The sequence below is a fragment of the Sus scrofa genome, chromosome 15 (assembly GCF_054392235.1).
Source record: "Sus scrofa isolate SSC_HxYL_T2T_F1_AM1 chromosome 15, Sscrofa_HxYL_maternal_Yorkshire_Landrace_v2.0, whole genome shotgun sequence".
Taxonomy (NCBI): Eukaryota; Metazoa; Chordata; class Mammalia; order Artiodactyla; family Suidae; genus Sus; species Sus scrofa.
The window spans coordinates 151,813,519-151,829,530 of record NC_139397.1 but is presented as its reverse complement, the minus strand read 5'-3'; the positions used below and the strand labels follow the sequence as shown (position 1 = coordinate 151,829,530).

The 16,012-nt window shown below is 48.1% G+C and overlaps 2 protein-coding genes across 19 annotated transcripts in view; both read right to left on the bottom strand.

The window, feature by feature from the left end:
• RAMP1 (receptor activity modifying protein 1) overlaps positions 1 to 2,272 on the bottom strand; it is a 44,798-nt gene extending 42,526 nt beyond the window's left edge. The window contains 1 exon segment of the mRNA NM_214199.2: positions 2,205 to 2,272. Within this exon segment, the coding sequence (NP_999364.1) occupies positions 2,205 to 2,256 (52 nt within the window). The 5' untranslated portion in view covers positions 2,257 to 2,272.
• Positions 2,273 to 10,672: 8,400 nt separating this feature from the next.
• RBM44 (RNA binding motif protein 44) overlaps positions 10,673 to 16,012 on the bottom strand; it is a 37,192-nt gene continuing 31,852 nt past the window's right edge. For 6 of the 18 annotated variants that reach the window (XM_084998845.1, XM_084998848.1, XM_084998847.1 and 3 more), the window contains exon 16: positions 10,673 to 11,554. In XM_084998845.1, coding sequence (XP_084854971.1) covers positions 11,536 to 11,554 — 19 coding nt within the window. In that variant the 3' untranslated portion in view covers positions 10,673 to 11,535. Of the gene's footprint in view, positions 15,717 to 16,012 lie in introns of all 18 variants that reach the window. The other 12 variants (XM_084998841.1, XM_084998842.1, XM_084998843.1 and 9 more) reach the window with 5 other exon arrangements.

Below are 16,012 nucleotides of genomic sequence, written 5' to 3'. Positions count from 1 at the left end.
AAGGCTCTGTGCCCCAAGGAGAGGGATGCTGGCTGCCAATCTCTCAGGGCTCCACCACTGGGGGCTCAGCATCTCTGCTGGGATTTATGCCACACGGGGCGCCCACACCCCTCTGCTGACACCACTTCTAAATGAGTAGAAGCTGGGGCGCCGCTTCATTCTGGGGGAAGAAAATCAGGAGGAACAGACTTTCCCAGCTGGCTATTTGCCTTAGAAAGGAAGGAGTCCAGCTTGACATGTTGCTGCCACCACTTCCGATGCGGACGTAAACAACCCTGGCCTGGGGCTGACGGGCAGGCACCTGTGCAAGGAAGATAATCCGGAAATGTCTCCCTGCAGCTAAATACACAGAAAGAGGGTAGAGGAACACACCGAGCTGATTAGCAAAGGAGAATCCTTCAGATGTGGACTCCAGGATTCGAACTGCCTCTAGACTTAAAACGGCATGACAATCCAAAAGAGAGTTGCATCTGTTGCATTTCTTGCCATGTCCCAGTCGGTTCCAAAAAGTTAACCCTGTATTTATATAAAGCCATGTATTTCAATAAATGCAGTAGCCTTGCAAAGAAACGTCCCTCTCCCCTTCATGCCAGGAAAGATGCCAGCTGAGTTCCTATAAGACGGGCTCAGCCAGGACTCCTGAGTGCAGGCGGGCTCATAAAAACAGAAGCTTACAATGAGGTTCTCAGAGACTAGCCCTGGATCCTCTGGAAATGCCGCTTTTTTTCTGGTTGCTGAAAAACAAGAAATTCCACCTTGCTCCTCTGGGCAGCAAAATCTTCATCACCAAGGAGATTTGGTTAATGCCAACCCTCGGAAAGAAAACTGTGTGCTCTTGAAATCCTAATTACTGCTGGGCTCGAACGACACTACTTCACTGATAACCTCATAAAGTTTATGTTTCCAAGACAGAACTTAGCCAGACCTCTCAGAATACTGGTAAGATCACAGGACTCTGAACTTCCACCGAACATGTTGCCATTTTCTTGGTCAACAAGGAAGGTTTTTATATGCGCTTATGATACAGGGTTTTATTTAGACAAGCTACGGAGGGTGCAGCTCCTGGACATCAGGGAAGGGCATTTATTTATTTATGTTTAAAAATGACCCAACCCAGCCCTCCAACTTGCAAATAGAAATGTTCACGTCTTAGGAAACTAAAACAATAAGTTTCACGTCAAGCCCATAGATTCCCAATGCAAAAGAACAGAATAATATTATTCTAAGATTGTGCTTTTCACACAGCGTTAGCCAAAACAGCGTTCCGATTATAGGCTATTGAGGCAGATGCTACGGGTTTCTGCAGAGCCAACAACACTCCCGGTCGAGACGGGAATTGCAGGGCTCCCAGGCATCCCATCCGCAGCCCCTCTCTTCCCAGACAGGCCACAGGCCCCTTGAGCCACTTCTCCTGCAGCTCCAAGTGTGGTGGCCCCCCTGCACCCAGGGGACCCGTGCAGCAGGTGCTTCTGGCCACCATCACCTGCTCTGAAGCAAGGACCCAAGTGCCACCAATGCCTGGGGTGGGGGGGGCTTCCCAGGGCCCCTGGATTCTTCCACTTTAAATAACCTCTTTCACTTTTATTAAAAGGTAAGTAAATACATGAAATTCAACCGATAGTTAAAGCAGTTTAGGAAGGCTGATTAGCTCTTTATGAAAACACCGAGGACAGGGAAGTGAAGATGACAATTTCTCTAATTTTTCTAAGGCGGGACCCGTTCCTGTCACTACTGGGTTTCCGTCTATGATCTGCCTCAAAGCAGAAAGCCCAGCACGTCCTGCTACCCCACCGAGAGTCCCTCCTTGAATTTCGAGTAGCCAGAAGCGCCAGTTGACAAGCAAGCAAACAAGCAAAAGCTGTCCAAATGTCCCCGAAGAGGACAGCTGGCCTCCTTTTGCAAAGGACACCTGCAAAGGGGGCTTATTTGCACATCAGCAACGTCTGCATGTGACAGTCAGAGGTTCAGTTTTAGCTATAACCTTCTAGATAAACGGCCCGTGGTGCCGAAGGCGACATCCTGAATCTGCAAGGTGCCTGCCCCCAGGCTCAGAGCCTGCGCCCCCGGCGTGCGGGGCGGGGAAGCGGCCGGCGCCCCGCAGAACCCCGATCCCGCGGTGCCTCCTCGGCTGCCCCTTGGCCCCGGGGAGGCGCCCGCCCGGCCCCCGCCCGCGGCCCCGGGGCGGCGGGGACCCCGCTACTCACCCAGCAGCAGCCAGAGGCCGCGCCGCGGGAGGCCGCGCAGGCCCCGGGCCATGGCGCGCGCAGCCGAGCCCAGTCCGCCCAGTCCGCCCGCCGCGCGCCCCGCCGAGGACTGAGCCCGCCGGGCGGCGGCAGGAGGCGGCGGCCCCGCGGGGGCGGGGGCGGGGCGGGGCGGGGCGGGAGCGGCAGGGAGCGCGGACCGCGGGGAAGCCAGGCGCGCCCGCACCTGCCGGCGGGGCGCGGGGGCGGGGGCCGAGGCCTGGAGGCGGCCCGACCCTCGGCGAGGAGCCCTGACAGCGCGGCGACGAGGGGGCTGCGCGTGGCGTCTCCGGGACCCTTCCCCCCCCCCGGGGGGGGGGGGGACGGCGGCGGGGAGGCCTGGCGCCGCAAGCGACGAGTGGATGCTCCGGAAGCGGCGGGTCTCCCAGACCCGGCCTCTCGCTGTCAGCCCGGGCAGCATCCCCCTCTCCTTAGGTCCAAGAGCCCACTCCGGCCGCGGGGGCCTGCTTGGCAAAAGGCCGAGGCCACCCTTGCCCCTCTGCTTCTCCCGACGTGCAGGTCCTGGGGTCCTGAGAGGACAAAACCAGCCCCGGCGCTCGCAGGGGCTCACGGTGTTCAAAGGCCGCAGGGCCAGTGAGGAGCCCGAGGATGAGGGTGGGTGTGGGCGCAGCGGCGGAGGTGCCTGGAAGGTGCACAGCGAAGCTCCTGGGGCTGGAGGGCGGAGGGCTCTTTGGGGGACCTGCTGCGTAGGGTGATGGGTGGTGAGAGGCAGGAGGCTGGGAGAGCCTTGGATGTCGTTCTGACTCGGGGCTCCCTGGGGGGACGCACGCACCAGGGCCCTGGGAAGCCTAAGCAGGCCTCCCCAGCCTGGGTCGGACCTGAGGCATAAACTCGGGAGGCGTCAGCCCGGGAGCCAAGCTGACCTGGGCTCTCTAAGCTCTACTAGTGGCTGGGTTTGGCCTTGCAGTACTGCCTTCTGTTTTTGTTTTTTGATTTTTATTTTAGGGCCACACCTGCCACATATGGAAGTTCCCAGGCTAAGGACTAAATCAGAGCTGTAGCCGCCGGCCTGCACCACAGCCACAGCAACAGGCCAGACCTGGGCCGAGTCTGAGACCTACAACCAGCCTATTCCAGGGAGAATGCTGAACCACTGGTACATCTATGCTCATGCTAAGCAATCAGGCGCTGCCTTTGGAGGAGGAGGTCGCTACCCCGACAGCCATGGTCACATCACTTGGACTCAGCAGGGTGCCTAGTGCCGGATTCTGGATTCCGTGGTCAGCCGTTCCCTGCTAAACGAGGGGGAAGAGGGCCACCTGCTGTCAGCTCAGAGAACAGGAGGGAGGGCGCTCAAGGCTGGCAGGCCTACAACCTGAGTGGCATCTGACTCAGACTCCCAGGTGGCCAGAGGGGTCTGTGTCAGATGGGAGGGGGCACAGGCTCTCTTGAGTGGCCCCTCTTGCTGAACCTTAGGAAGATACACCCCCATGGGTGGCCCGGCCTCCCTCACTTAAATATTAAGAGACATTTGAGTCCCGGCCATGTGCAAAGCTGTGCCAGGTAAAGGACGCAGGTCTCGCCCTGCGGCTGGTGCATCTAGTGAAGAACCTGCGAAGGTCTCAGTCACACGCAGGGGCCTGGTACGCAGCTGAGCTGCAGCGCAGGACGTCTTGAGGGCTGGGTGGGAAGAGAGCATGGGAGCGCAGCAGGCCAGAGTAAAGGGCCAGTGACCGGGGACCATGCCAGGTGGGAAAGGCACGGCTGGGGGAGATGAGTGGGGCCCCAGCCCAACCCCAGGACAGGTCCACTGCCACCTGGGCACCAGTGAGGGGGAGGGCAGGCATCTCTGCTCCTCTCAGACCCAGCCTCCACTGGCCCCTTGGAGCCACCCTTTCCAGCCTTGGCGTGTGGGCCTCTCCGCGTCTTCTTATAGCTGAGCCCCCTCTTACTGCTCAGGGCACGGGACTCCTACACCTGCACCACTGTTTGCAACATTCTCTCTTCGAGGCTCAAGGGCAGCAGGAGGCAGGGCTTGGGCAGCAGAAGTCCTCTGCCTTCTAGCTCCGCACACACACCTAACAGATATGCAGACGGAGCAAAAAGCCTATTTCTCAAGTTCACAGACTTCGGAAGTTCACACTTCTCTTGGGGACGCCAGAGTTGGTGTCCACAGCATGCACCCTCTCCCCCAGTGGTTTTCCTATCTGCGCCTTGGGTCTGGATGAGAGAGGCCCCAGTAATTACTATGGGTTTTCCCTTCTGCAAAGGGAGAAAGAGAGACAGACCCATTATCACATGTCCTTACAGCCACGACACATAACCTGAGTTGACCGTTTTGCCCTGGCTAGATTCTGTCCAATGAATTTGTATTTCCAGCTGGTAGCATGCAAACGCATCCCTCTCCCTGGGCGCCTCCATCCAGTTGGATGCTAGGCTAAACTCTGGAAAAGGGGAGAAAAGGGCCACGTGCTTTACTGCATGCAGAGTCGGGTTAAAGACACAGTCCAGACAGGTCAACAAGACCTGACCAACACTGAATTGTGACCTGGTCAAAATTCAAACTTAACCTAAGACTTCCGCTTCCAGCCACGACAAAGTCAGAGGGAGTGGATGTACCCTCTCCCCAGACACCAAACTACTGGACAAAACAGAGGAAACAGCAGTGGTCACACTGGGCCAGAGGCCGTGAGGGCAGGACCCCTAAGATCGGGGAGGGAAGTGAGGTGACCCTGACAGCTGCTCGCCGCCTGCAGCTTCCAGACCCAGGGAGGGAGGAGAACCCAAACAGAGCCCAAGGGCTCCCAGAGCTGGGGAGACAGAGACGGGGAAGCCAGGCAGCGAGAACGGCAGGGCTGCGGGGTACCTGAGAGGAAGAGCTGTGCAGAGAAAAGCCGCAGAAGGGTCCCCTTTGAGTCTTAGCTCAACACTGGTCACCACGGGCACAGGAGGACACGGCCCGAGGCAGGAAGAACACCCCCTGGCAAGGAGCAGGTTGGAAGACTCCCTAGATGCTCACCGGGGGCTGGAAAAGCTCCAGCTCCACCAGCCGTAGTGGCAAAACCTTGAGATACGCAGAACAGCAGAGAGAGTCACTGCCTTTGCAGTTGTGAAAAGTGGTACAGGCTGTCCTGGGGCCACCTAACAAAGCTTAAAAGCAAGAACTGACAAGATCAAAATGATTTCCAAGTAACTACCACATCTCAGAACAAAGGCTTAAGCAAACAAAAGAACAAAGCCCCAGAGGACTATGAGAGGACTTCAAGTGGCTTTACTGGGTCCTATCAAACAAAACTATGTGAACCGTTGTGTAAAAATTGTTTGGTAAATCTATAAATTCAAGAATATCGACAAACCACATCAAGGCACACCACACATTGCTTAAAACCAGTAATAAAAAGAAAACCTGAAAAATAGCCAGAGAAGAAAATACGTTCAGAGGAACAGAGGTAAGGCGGCCGGAGGGCTCTCCGTGGAAGCAACGCAAACCGGGAAACGGCAGAACACAGTTCCGCATCCAGAGTTCTCAGATGGCTTCTCCATCATTTGCTGATACAAAGGGGAAGGTTTGGCTGGTGTCCTCAAAAATTCAGAAGTTACACGTTAGTCAATAGCAATGAGGAATTTAGTGGTTCCAAAGATGTGCTTATAAGCAGTTACAACTTAGCTCTGTGCTTTGCACAGTACAACTGCCAGGTGCCCATTAAACAACCAGCAGCATCTCAGGAGCACTCAGCTTCATCAAGTTCAAAGCTCCAAGAAAGTCCCCCTGTCAAGACCAAAACACTTGGGACTTGCAAGTGGCTGAGGAGAATGGTTTGCCTATTTCCCTCTTTCCCCAAGTCAAACAAAAACAAGAAGTACATTCTAGGAGTTCCCGTCGTGGTGCAGTGGTTAATGAATCTGACTAGGAACCATGAGGTTGCGGGTTCCATCCCTGGCCTCGCTCAGTGGGCTAAGGACCCAGCATTGCCATAAACTGTGGTGTAGGTCATAGACGCAGCTCGGATCTCACGTTGCTGGGGCTGTGGTGGAGGCTGGCAGCTACAGCTCCAGTTAGACCCCTAGCCTGGAAACGCACATGTGCCATGGGAGTGGCTCTAGAAAAGGCAAAACAAACAAACAAAAAAGCACATTCTACACAAAACTATGCTGTCCAGCATCACTTGGGAGAATGCTGGAACTGCAAAATAACTGAGCAAAAGAGAGAACTAAGAGTTCCCGTCGTGGCACAGTGGTTAACGAATCTGACTAGGAACCATGAGGTTGCGGGTTCCATCCCTGGCTTCACTCAGTGGGTTAAGGATCCGGCGTTGCCGTGAGCAGTGGTGTCGGTTATAGATGTGGCTCGGATTCCCCGTTGCTGTGGCTCTGGTGTAGGCTGGTGGCTACAGTTCCAACTGGACCCCTAGCCTGGGAACTTCCATATGCCGAGGGAGTAGCCCTAGAAATGGCAAAAAGACAAAAAAAAAAAAAAAAAAAAAAAAAAAAAAAAGACAACCAGGAAATGCCAAAGTGTGGACTTTCACATCCCATCCCACCCAGTGGAGGCGAAGGCCGACCGAGAACTGGGGGCAGAGGCAGGCGGGGCTGTCAGAGGCGCCTGAGGGTGAATGGGAAGCCACCAGAAAGATCATGTCTTACAGCAGACATGTAAGAATGTTTAAAATACCGCAACGTCGACTCAACAGAGCCACTGCGGAAAACCGGGGAGATTCCACACGCAGGAGCAGAACCCCGCCTCTCCCCCAGACGTTATTACAAACACGTAACACAGCCGCACTGACGGTGATCATGGACAAAGGCTAAAAGACAAAAAGAACGGAAAGCCGATGCTGTGCTCCAGTCAGTAAAGGTTTCTCCCAGGGGCATGACTTAGCAATGCTGGAATGACTTGCTGTGTCAGCTAGGATTGAATGTGTCTGGATGCAACGACTAACAGAAACACACATGTATTTCCTAGTTCTGTCTGCTGAGAGGGCCTACAACCAACTCCAACAGCAGCGAGCGCAGCTACTCACCAGGTCAGTCTCTAAATATTGTGCTCAAAGAAAAGAGGGCGTTCCCATTGTGGCTCAGTGGTCATGAACCCGACTAGCATCCATGAGGACGTGGGCCTCGCTCCGTGGGTTAAGGACTGGGCTTGCTGTGAGCTGTGGTGGAGGCCACAGATGTGGCTCCGATCTGGCATTGCTGTGGCTGTGGTGTAAGCTGGCAGGTGCAGCTCCAATTTGACTTCCATATGCCACTGTTGTGGCCTTTAAAAAAAAAAGAAAGAAAAAAGAAAAAGAAAAAAAGAAAAAAAGAAATAGCAGGTTCTTGATTCAATTACTAACATCCTAACTTACGGCTTGCCTCGCTCTAAGAAATTCTGAGGGAGGTTGGAGGCATTCATAGAAGAGAAAGAAAAAAGACAGTCGGTAAAGCAGAATGAAAGCAAACAAGAGGGTCCTACAGCAAAGCCAGGGGAGGGGTACAGCAGCGAAGGCTCGGACCTCACCCTGCCTCATGACGCGCTCCCAACAGCAGGACCCCCGAAAATGCTCTCCTATCCATACAAGTCCTTAGGGCAGACACCCCATCTCCGGTCCCCAGGCCAGGCGACTGAGGCACAGGGAAACTAGGTAACCTGCCCAAGGCTGAACACGGCTGACAGACTTGGGCAGGAACCTGGACCAAGAGAACCCGGCTTCGGAGCCTGCCCTCACGGACCGCAGGTCCGCTGTTAGGAATGACGCACGAGTCTGGCTCTCGGCTTCCTGGCAGGAAAGGCCACGCTGTTTATATAACAATCGATGTTGTCGATATGAATAATAATGACACTTCTCAGATGTGTCAGGGGACTACGACTATCCCTAAGCATCACGTCGTTACTAAGGTACATGTTCTACATAAATACTAATGGCTGGGGTTTAGTTCATACTCAGAGCTCATCCTCATTTTATCCTCGAGGACGGAAATTCAGGCAAATACTGTAAATCGACTATAGTTGAATAAAAAAATACTTAAAAAAAGAAAATTCAGGCAGATACCCAGAACCCATAAACAATTTATATTGTTCCTAGCGGTAACTAATTGCTTCAACAATGCAAATCTAGTGTCTCACACTTCCGAGGGCACAAGTCAGAGAGGGGTGTCGCCAGGCTAAAACCAAGAATGTCGGCAGGGCGGCGTCCCGCTGGCAGCTCCGGGGTCGATGTGCTTCCTCGCCTTCTCCGGCTTCTAGAGGCCCCTCGCATTCCCTGGTTCCTAGGTACCTTCCTCGGCTTCCAGGCGAGCAGCAGTGGGCGGAGCCCTTCTTGAGATGCTGTTTCTCTGGTTCTGTCTCCTGCCCGCCCAGATAAGGCAGGACCGTCTTCCCATCGCAAGCTTAGCTGACGAGCAACCAGACTTGCTTCCCAGAACCATAATTCCCTTTTGCCACGTCACACATTCATAGCTTTGGGCATGAGGACTGGTCAGTTTAGAGAACTATTATTTTGTTATTATTATTTCTTGCTTTTTTAGGGCTGCACCACAGCATATGGAAGTTCCCAGGCTAGGGGATCGAATCAGAGCTGCAGCTGCCCGTCTACACCAGTCACAGTAATTCAGGATCTGAGCCACATCCTCATGGATCCTAGTCAGATTCATTTCTGCTGCGCCACGATGAAACTCCGAGGGCCGTCATTTCGGAGGCCACAAGACCCAACATTTATTAAACATTTTCTATACGCCAGAGAGATACTTTGCAGTAAGTGACAATGATCAATAATGAAAAATAAGTTACTATAGGGAGAACTCTGGCTGAAGAACTGGTTAAAAAGAAACTGCCTGTAACATCGAGCTGCTCAGTACACACATCATCTATCTCCCTTAACCAGAGTACTGGCATCAGATAGAGCCAAGTGGGAGTTTTAGTCCCACTTTTTTTTTGGGGGGGTGTCTTTTTAGGGCTGCACCTGAGGCATATGGAAGTTCCCAGGCTAGGGGTCGAATTGGAGCTGTAGCTGCCAGCCTACGCCATAGCCACGCCAAAAAAAAAAAAAACTCCCGTTTTTTGTGTGATAGTCTCAGGGTATTTTTTTATTTTATGAGTTTTACAGTGTTATTTTACTTTGAAGTCTATAATTCACCTAGAGTAAATTTTGTATACGGTATAAACCGGGGGTCCAATTTCAGTTTGATCTAGCACCATTCATTATTCGGTCTAAAGTACTTCCCCACTGCTTTCTAGTCACCTCTCTCTGATCAGATCGGGCACCGGTAAGTGTGTGGGTCTGTGTCTCCGCTCTGAGTCGTTTTTTTTTTTTTACGCCTGTGACATGTGGAAGTTCCTGGGCCAGAGATCGAACCCATGCCACAGCAATGACAATAGCCGAGCTTTAACCCCCTGAGCCACCAGGGAAGTCCACTCTCAGGGTATTTTATAGCATTTCAGGTCTCCAGTTTTCTCCAAACAAAATTATTTGCATATTCTAGTTGATCTAGCTAAAGTGCTCTTTGGTGTGTCAATAATACAGCATTAAATAAAAATGATTCTGAGCCATAATTAAGAATGCTAAAACTATCTAAAACTCTGCTGGTTGAAGATATTTGGAAACTTGGATAATTTGGCCGGTCTTCTAAATTTTACAATTTTAACTAAACAATGTCAAATTAGAGAATTTGGAGAATAAGACACATACTGATTTTTCACTTGCAGTTCCAAAAGATTACTCCAATTTCTACACTGTACTTGGGAAGCAATTTATTAGCAGTGATCAGTCACTGGTCGGGGCTGACTGAAAGTCTTTCGATCTAAATGCTGCCTGATTTTTACACTTTTAGGTTTTGAAGAGGACATCCTTATTTCAAAGAATCTCAAAGTCGTAATTTCAAATGATCAATCCTTTTGGTATTTTCCCCCACACTGAATTCAGAAATTTGGTCTATGTATCCTAAAAGGACATTCCACTTCAATAAATCCTTTTGAAACAAACGATCAGAGGCATATTTCTCATTGCTGCTAGTATGTTAAAAATAACGTCAAATCCATGTATCAACCTTATTCAAAAAGGCTAGTCTGAAGGTAGCCTTTTAGTATAAATAACCATGAGATTCAACATACAGGAAGAAATCTCCATAATTTTAGGATTCTACTAACTTGACGTGTGGCCAAAAGTGGAGAAACCATCTATTAATTTGATGCTTCTCAAGTTTCTTTATTAATAGTCCCTTTATCTTTCACGTCCTGGAACTCAATTCCTGGTAGACATGTGGAGTGGGTCTGGTAACAACTGGAGACAAATCAGTATATGAAACAAGCCCAAAAATTCCATGAAAGAGGATAAATTTGAAATCCAATAGTTTGATCTATAGCCTCACTGTCCAGGTATACTCCTTCTAAACACTGATAGGTTCATTTATACTTGGAAAATGCCATCAAATCTGCAGAGTATTAAATCTTACTACAGAGCCTATCTTTATTAAAAATAAGTACACCAAGCGTGTGAAGTGGGTAACTTTTAATAAAACAATACCAACTAAACATCGAGTGCTCTAAACATCTGAAGAAGAAAATGCACAATTAAATGTTCATCTTATTAGCAGTAAAACTCCAGCTTTAAACAGTACGCTAAAGGAAAGCAATTGTAGAAATTTATGTTATCAGATAAAGCACAGAGGTAGGTTTTGAAAAGAGTTCCAACTTACACTCTAACCTAACCTAACGGAACTTATCACAACAGGCACACACTCAGTCGGGTGACCACTTACATGTAAGTACTTTACCAAAGCACTGGAAGGGGTTCCTTCTTCCTAGTGAAAACTGGGAAAATACGTCTAAATGTATCACAACACTAATTTCATTACCTTGAAAGCTTAAAAAACACGTATTCCAAAATGTGTAACGAGGATTCAGTTTATCTATTAATCCTACCGTGCAATGTAAGAGCCTTAAGACAGCTGAAAACCAGAACTAAGGACTTCAGGTACATTATAGTTTTCATGGATGGAAATCACTTTAAAAACTGAAATAATAATAAACCTTTTCTTGGTCAATATTTTAAAAACTGATTTAGCACAGATTTTAAAAATGGACCTCATCTTTGTTTCTGGTCCAAAATATGCAGCTTCAAGTCTCTAAGTGACAAGTTTGAAATATAAGGATGATAAGTATTAAATTTTATCCTTTTACTTTATACAGAGAAAATCATTATATTGTAGAAACAACAGTTGCTAGGTATAAAGAGAGGGCTATACCAAGCAGATTATTATAAACAGCTAAATCCATTTATCAAACTTATTTAATCCCGCCATCTTCCTATTACAACTTTTTCCTAAGTGCCGTAGAACATTCTTTGTAGGACGGAACTCAGCTTTCCAAGGAAATTCTACGGGTCAAGAAAAGAAGGAATCAACAATAAAATGTGCTGATGAGGCTAAATCCAAAATTCCAGAAAAATGTAGTTATCAGTGCACTGACCACTAAACCAAGCATTGTCCTTAAATTCACTTATCACGTGAGTGTGGTACGATAGGAGAAGTATATATATTTACCATTAAATCCTACCCCTTGGCCAAGCATATCACTCAACTCGGTAAGCACTCAGAAGGGGACTTGTCGGCCACATGATACTTCTAGTTTAAAGATCCGAGGAACTGCCACACCGTCTCCACAGCGGCTGCACTATTTCATGTCCCCGGCAGCGCAGCGCAGCGCAGCTTCCAGTTGTTCCACACCCTCCTCAACACTCTTCTGTTGCCAGTGGGGTGACTGCCGTCCTCATGGCTGTGAGGTCTTACCTCACTGAGGTTTCGACCGCATTTCCCTAATGAGCAATGACAGTGACCTATTTTCATGTGCTTAGTGGCCACGTGCGTATCTTCTTGGCATAAATATATTTTCAAATCCATCCTCTGTCCATTTTTTAAACGGGGATTTTGGTTTTGTTGTTAGGCTGCAGGTATTCTCTATATGTTTTTATATATACTAGGGATATTAACCCTTATCAGATACATGATATACAAATATTTTCCTAGTCTGTGGGTTGCCTTTTCATTGTTGATAGTGTCTTTATGTATCCAAGTTTTAAATTTTGTTCAAGTTTACCTTTTCTTTTGTTGTCTATGTTTTCGGTATCATATGCAGGAAATCAATGCCAAATCCAACGTTGTGAAGCTCTTACTCTGAGTTTTCGTCTAAGACTTTCAGTTTTAGCTCTTATGTTTAGGTCTCTGATCCATTTTGATTTTTTGTTTTATTTTTAAATTTAAAATTTTTTTTGCTTTTTAGGGCCACACCTGCGGCATATGTAAGTTCGCAGCTGCTGGCCTTTGCCACAGCCACATGGGATCTGAGCTGCATCTGCAACCTACACCACAGCTCACGGCAACACTGGATCCTTAACCCACTGAGCGAGGCCAGGGATCGAACCCACATCCTCACGATACTAGTGAGATTTGTTTCCGCTGCATCACAATGGGAACTTCCAGTTCGTTTTGCATATGGGGTAAAGTGAGGTCCACCTTTATTTTTTGTATGCTTTAAAAAAATTTCTTTTAGTGATTACAACCAAACTCGATTTATCAGAGTCTGACATCAACGGGTACATATGTAGAAAAGGGTTGAGATGACTGCTACCCATACAAAGACCTGTTTGTAAGACTGGCCCAGGGGTCTAGGAGCTTAAGATCTTAGGTAAGAGCAGCTCACTGGGCCAAGAGGGCCTAAACAACGTGGTTTACGCTGAACAGCCGAGTTCCTTCTTTGGTACGAATGCGACTCAGCCCCCAGTCACAAAGCAGGCACCGAGTCTCCGAGGAGCTTTCCTGGTGGACAGCATCTCGAATGTGCTGTCCTAACGTATCGCTGGAGGAACCAGGCGTGTCCCAGGCGAGGACTCTGGCAGGCTTACATCTGATTTTCCCCAAACCCACCCTGTGTGCCTTCTCCCTCTGCTCGTTTTGCTTTCTATCCTTTCACCATAAATCACAGTCATGAGTCCAACTGCATCCTGTATCATGTGAGTCCCCCAAATGAATCACTAAGCCTCGGGGAGGCACGGAGGACCCCCAACTATAAGGTACTTAAACAGTTATAGTACTTAATCTCATTTCAGCTTACATGCTTCTATTGTCGTATGTTCATTATACCCTAAAAACACTACTATTCTTGTGTAAATGGTATTAGCTGATATAGACATTTTGATCATCAATTCTTCTCTCTCTGACCTTTCATCTCAAATCACTTTCCTTCCTCCTAGAAAATACTCTCTAGTATTTTCTTTACTACAATGGATCTTCTAAGTAACAAATTACCTTAATTTTTAGTTGAGTAAAAATAAATTTACTTCCCAATGTTCACTGCAGCACTATTTGCAATAGCCAAGACATGGAAACCACCTAAATGTCCATCGACAGAGGAGTGGATCCAGAAGATGTGGCACACATATACACAATGGAATATTACTCGGCCATTAAAAAGAACGAAATACCAGCATTTTTTGCAACATGGATGGACCGAGAAACTATCATGCTAAGTGAAGTTAGCCGTACAATAAGACACCAACATCCAGTGCCTTCACTGACATGTGGAATCTGAAAAAAGGACAGACGGAACTTCTTTGCAGAACAGACGCTGACTCACAGACATTGAAAAACTTATGGTCTCCGGAGGAGACAGTTTAGGGGGTGGGGGGATGTGCTTGGGCTGTGGGATGGAAATCCTGTGAAATCAGATTGTTACGGTCATTATACAACTACAGATGTGACAAATTCATTTGAGTAATACAAAAAACTGGAAAAAAAATAAATTTACTTCATACTTATTCTTGAAGTTTCTTTTTGTGAGTATAAAATCCTGGGTTGGTAGAATTATTTGATGGCTTCTGTTGAGAATCAGATGTCAGTTTAATTATTGCGCATTTAAGGGAAATTTCTTTCCTTCTAGCTGCTTTACAGATTTTCTTTGCAGCTTGGATTTTTGAGTTTTTTCTGAGGTGCGCACACGCACATGCACACAGGCTTCTATTTCTCTTGCACACCCCTTATTCACGAGGCTTTGAGGCTCAGTGAATGGTTCTGACTGACTTTCAAACCGAGGTCACAAGGATCATATTCAAGCAGTTTTTCTCATGAACTGAGTCTAGTTTTGTCTGCTTAGGATCTGAAAGGGCTTTACTACATTTTTGGCTGGATGTTTTAATTTAATTTTTTCCAATACTCTGCTCTATTTTCTTCCTCTTCTCTTTTTTTGGTTAAAACCCCAGTTGCACAAATAGTTAGGCCTTCTCAACGTATCTTTGCCTCTTACCTTTTCTTTTGCATTTTCCATTCTTTTATCTCTGTGCTTCATTTTATATTTTTTCTGACCTTTCTTAGTCTTACTTCAAATAATTTGTTTAAAATGCTGTAGAAGCTATTAACTGAGTTATTTACATTATTCTAGTGCTTTATTAATGGAATTTCCATCTAACAAATATTTCCAGTTCTACACTAAAATTCTCAATCCTGTCTTTTGCTCCTTGAACATAACACATCGAATTAGTTTTGCTGTGTAACAAATCGCCTTCAAAACTTGGCTTAAAACAATGACCATTTATTTCGCTTCTAATTCTGCCAGTTAGCAATGAACCAGACTCATTTGGGTGACACGTCTCATCTTGGTTGGGCTCACTCCTGCATCTATGCACCACTCATCTACACCGATTCTGTCACAAGTTGAGGGGCAGCTGGCTGTCGGCTGGAATGCCTTGGCGATCTTCCATGTCCTCCATACCCACAAGTTCTGCATCCGTAGATTCAACTAATCTTGGATTGATAATATTTGGGGAAAAAAAGATTCCAGAAAGTTCCAAAAAGCAAAACCTGAATTTGCTATACTCTGGTAACTATTTATAGGAGCATTTATACTGTATTTACAACTATTCATATTGGTATTTACAGTTGTATTAGATGTTACAAATAATCTAGAGGTGATCTAAAGTATACAGGAGGATGTGTGCAGGTTACATGCAAATCCTACGCCTCAGCTCATGGCGGTGCTGGATACTTAATCCACTGAGCAAGGCCAGGGAGCAAACCTGCATCCTCATGGATCCTAGTCAGGTTCTTAATCCACTGAACTACAAACGGAACTTCTGGGCATCTCCACATTTTGGTACCTGCAGGGAGGTCCTAGAACCAACCCCGTGCAGACGCTGAAGGATGGTGGGAGTTTCTTGTCCTCCAGCAGAGGCCGCTGGGCTGCTTCACGGGGCTGTGGCAAACTTCCGAGACAGCAGAGTGAGCAAAGTCTCCTGAAAGAGTAGGCTTGAAAATGGTACAACTGGGAGTTCCCGTTGTGGAGCAGTGGAAACGAATCCGACTGGTATCCATGAGGAGGCAGGTCTGATTCCTGGCCCTGCTCAGCAGGGTGAGGATCCGGCGTTGCTGTGAGCTGTGCAGTATAGGTCACAGACATGGCTTGGATCCCGTGTTGCTGTGGCTGTGGTGCAGGCCAGCAGCTGTAGTTCAATTCGACCCCCAGCCTGGGAATATGCCACAGGTGCAGCCCTAAAAAGAAAAAAAAAAAAAGGCGCAACTTGTCAAAGAAGATGGAAAGGTCAGCCCAGATTCAGGGGGAGGGAGTGAAAGCCCACGTTTTCATTAGGGAGCTTAAAAGAGCACGTGGTACCTTCAACAGCTGGAGTCCCTGTGGATAATTTCTATTACTCTTTTTTTTTTTTTTTTTTGCCTTTTCTAGGGCCACTCCCTTGGCATATGGAGGTTCCCAGGCTAGGCGTCTAGTTGGAGCTGCAACTGCCAGCCTACACCACAGCCATAGCAATGCAGGATCCGAGCCGCATCTG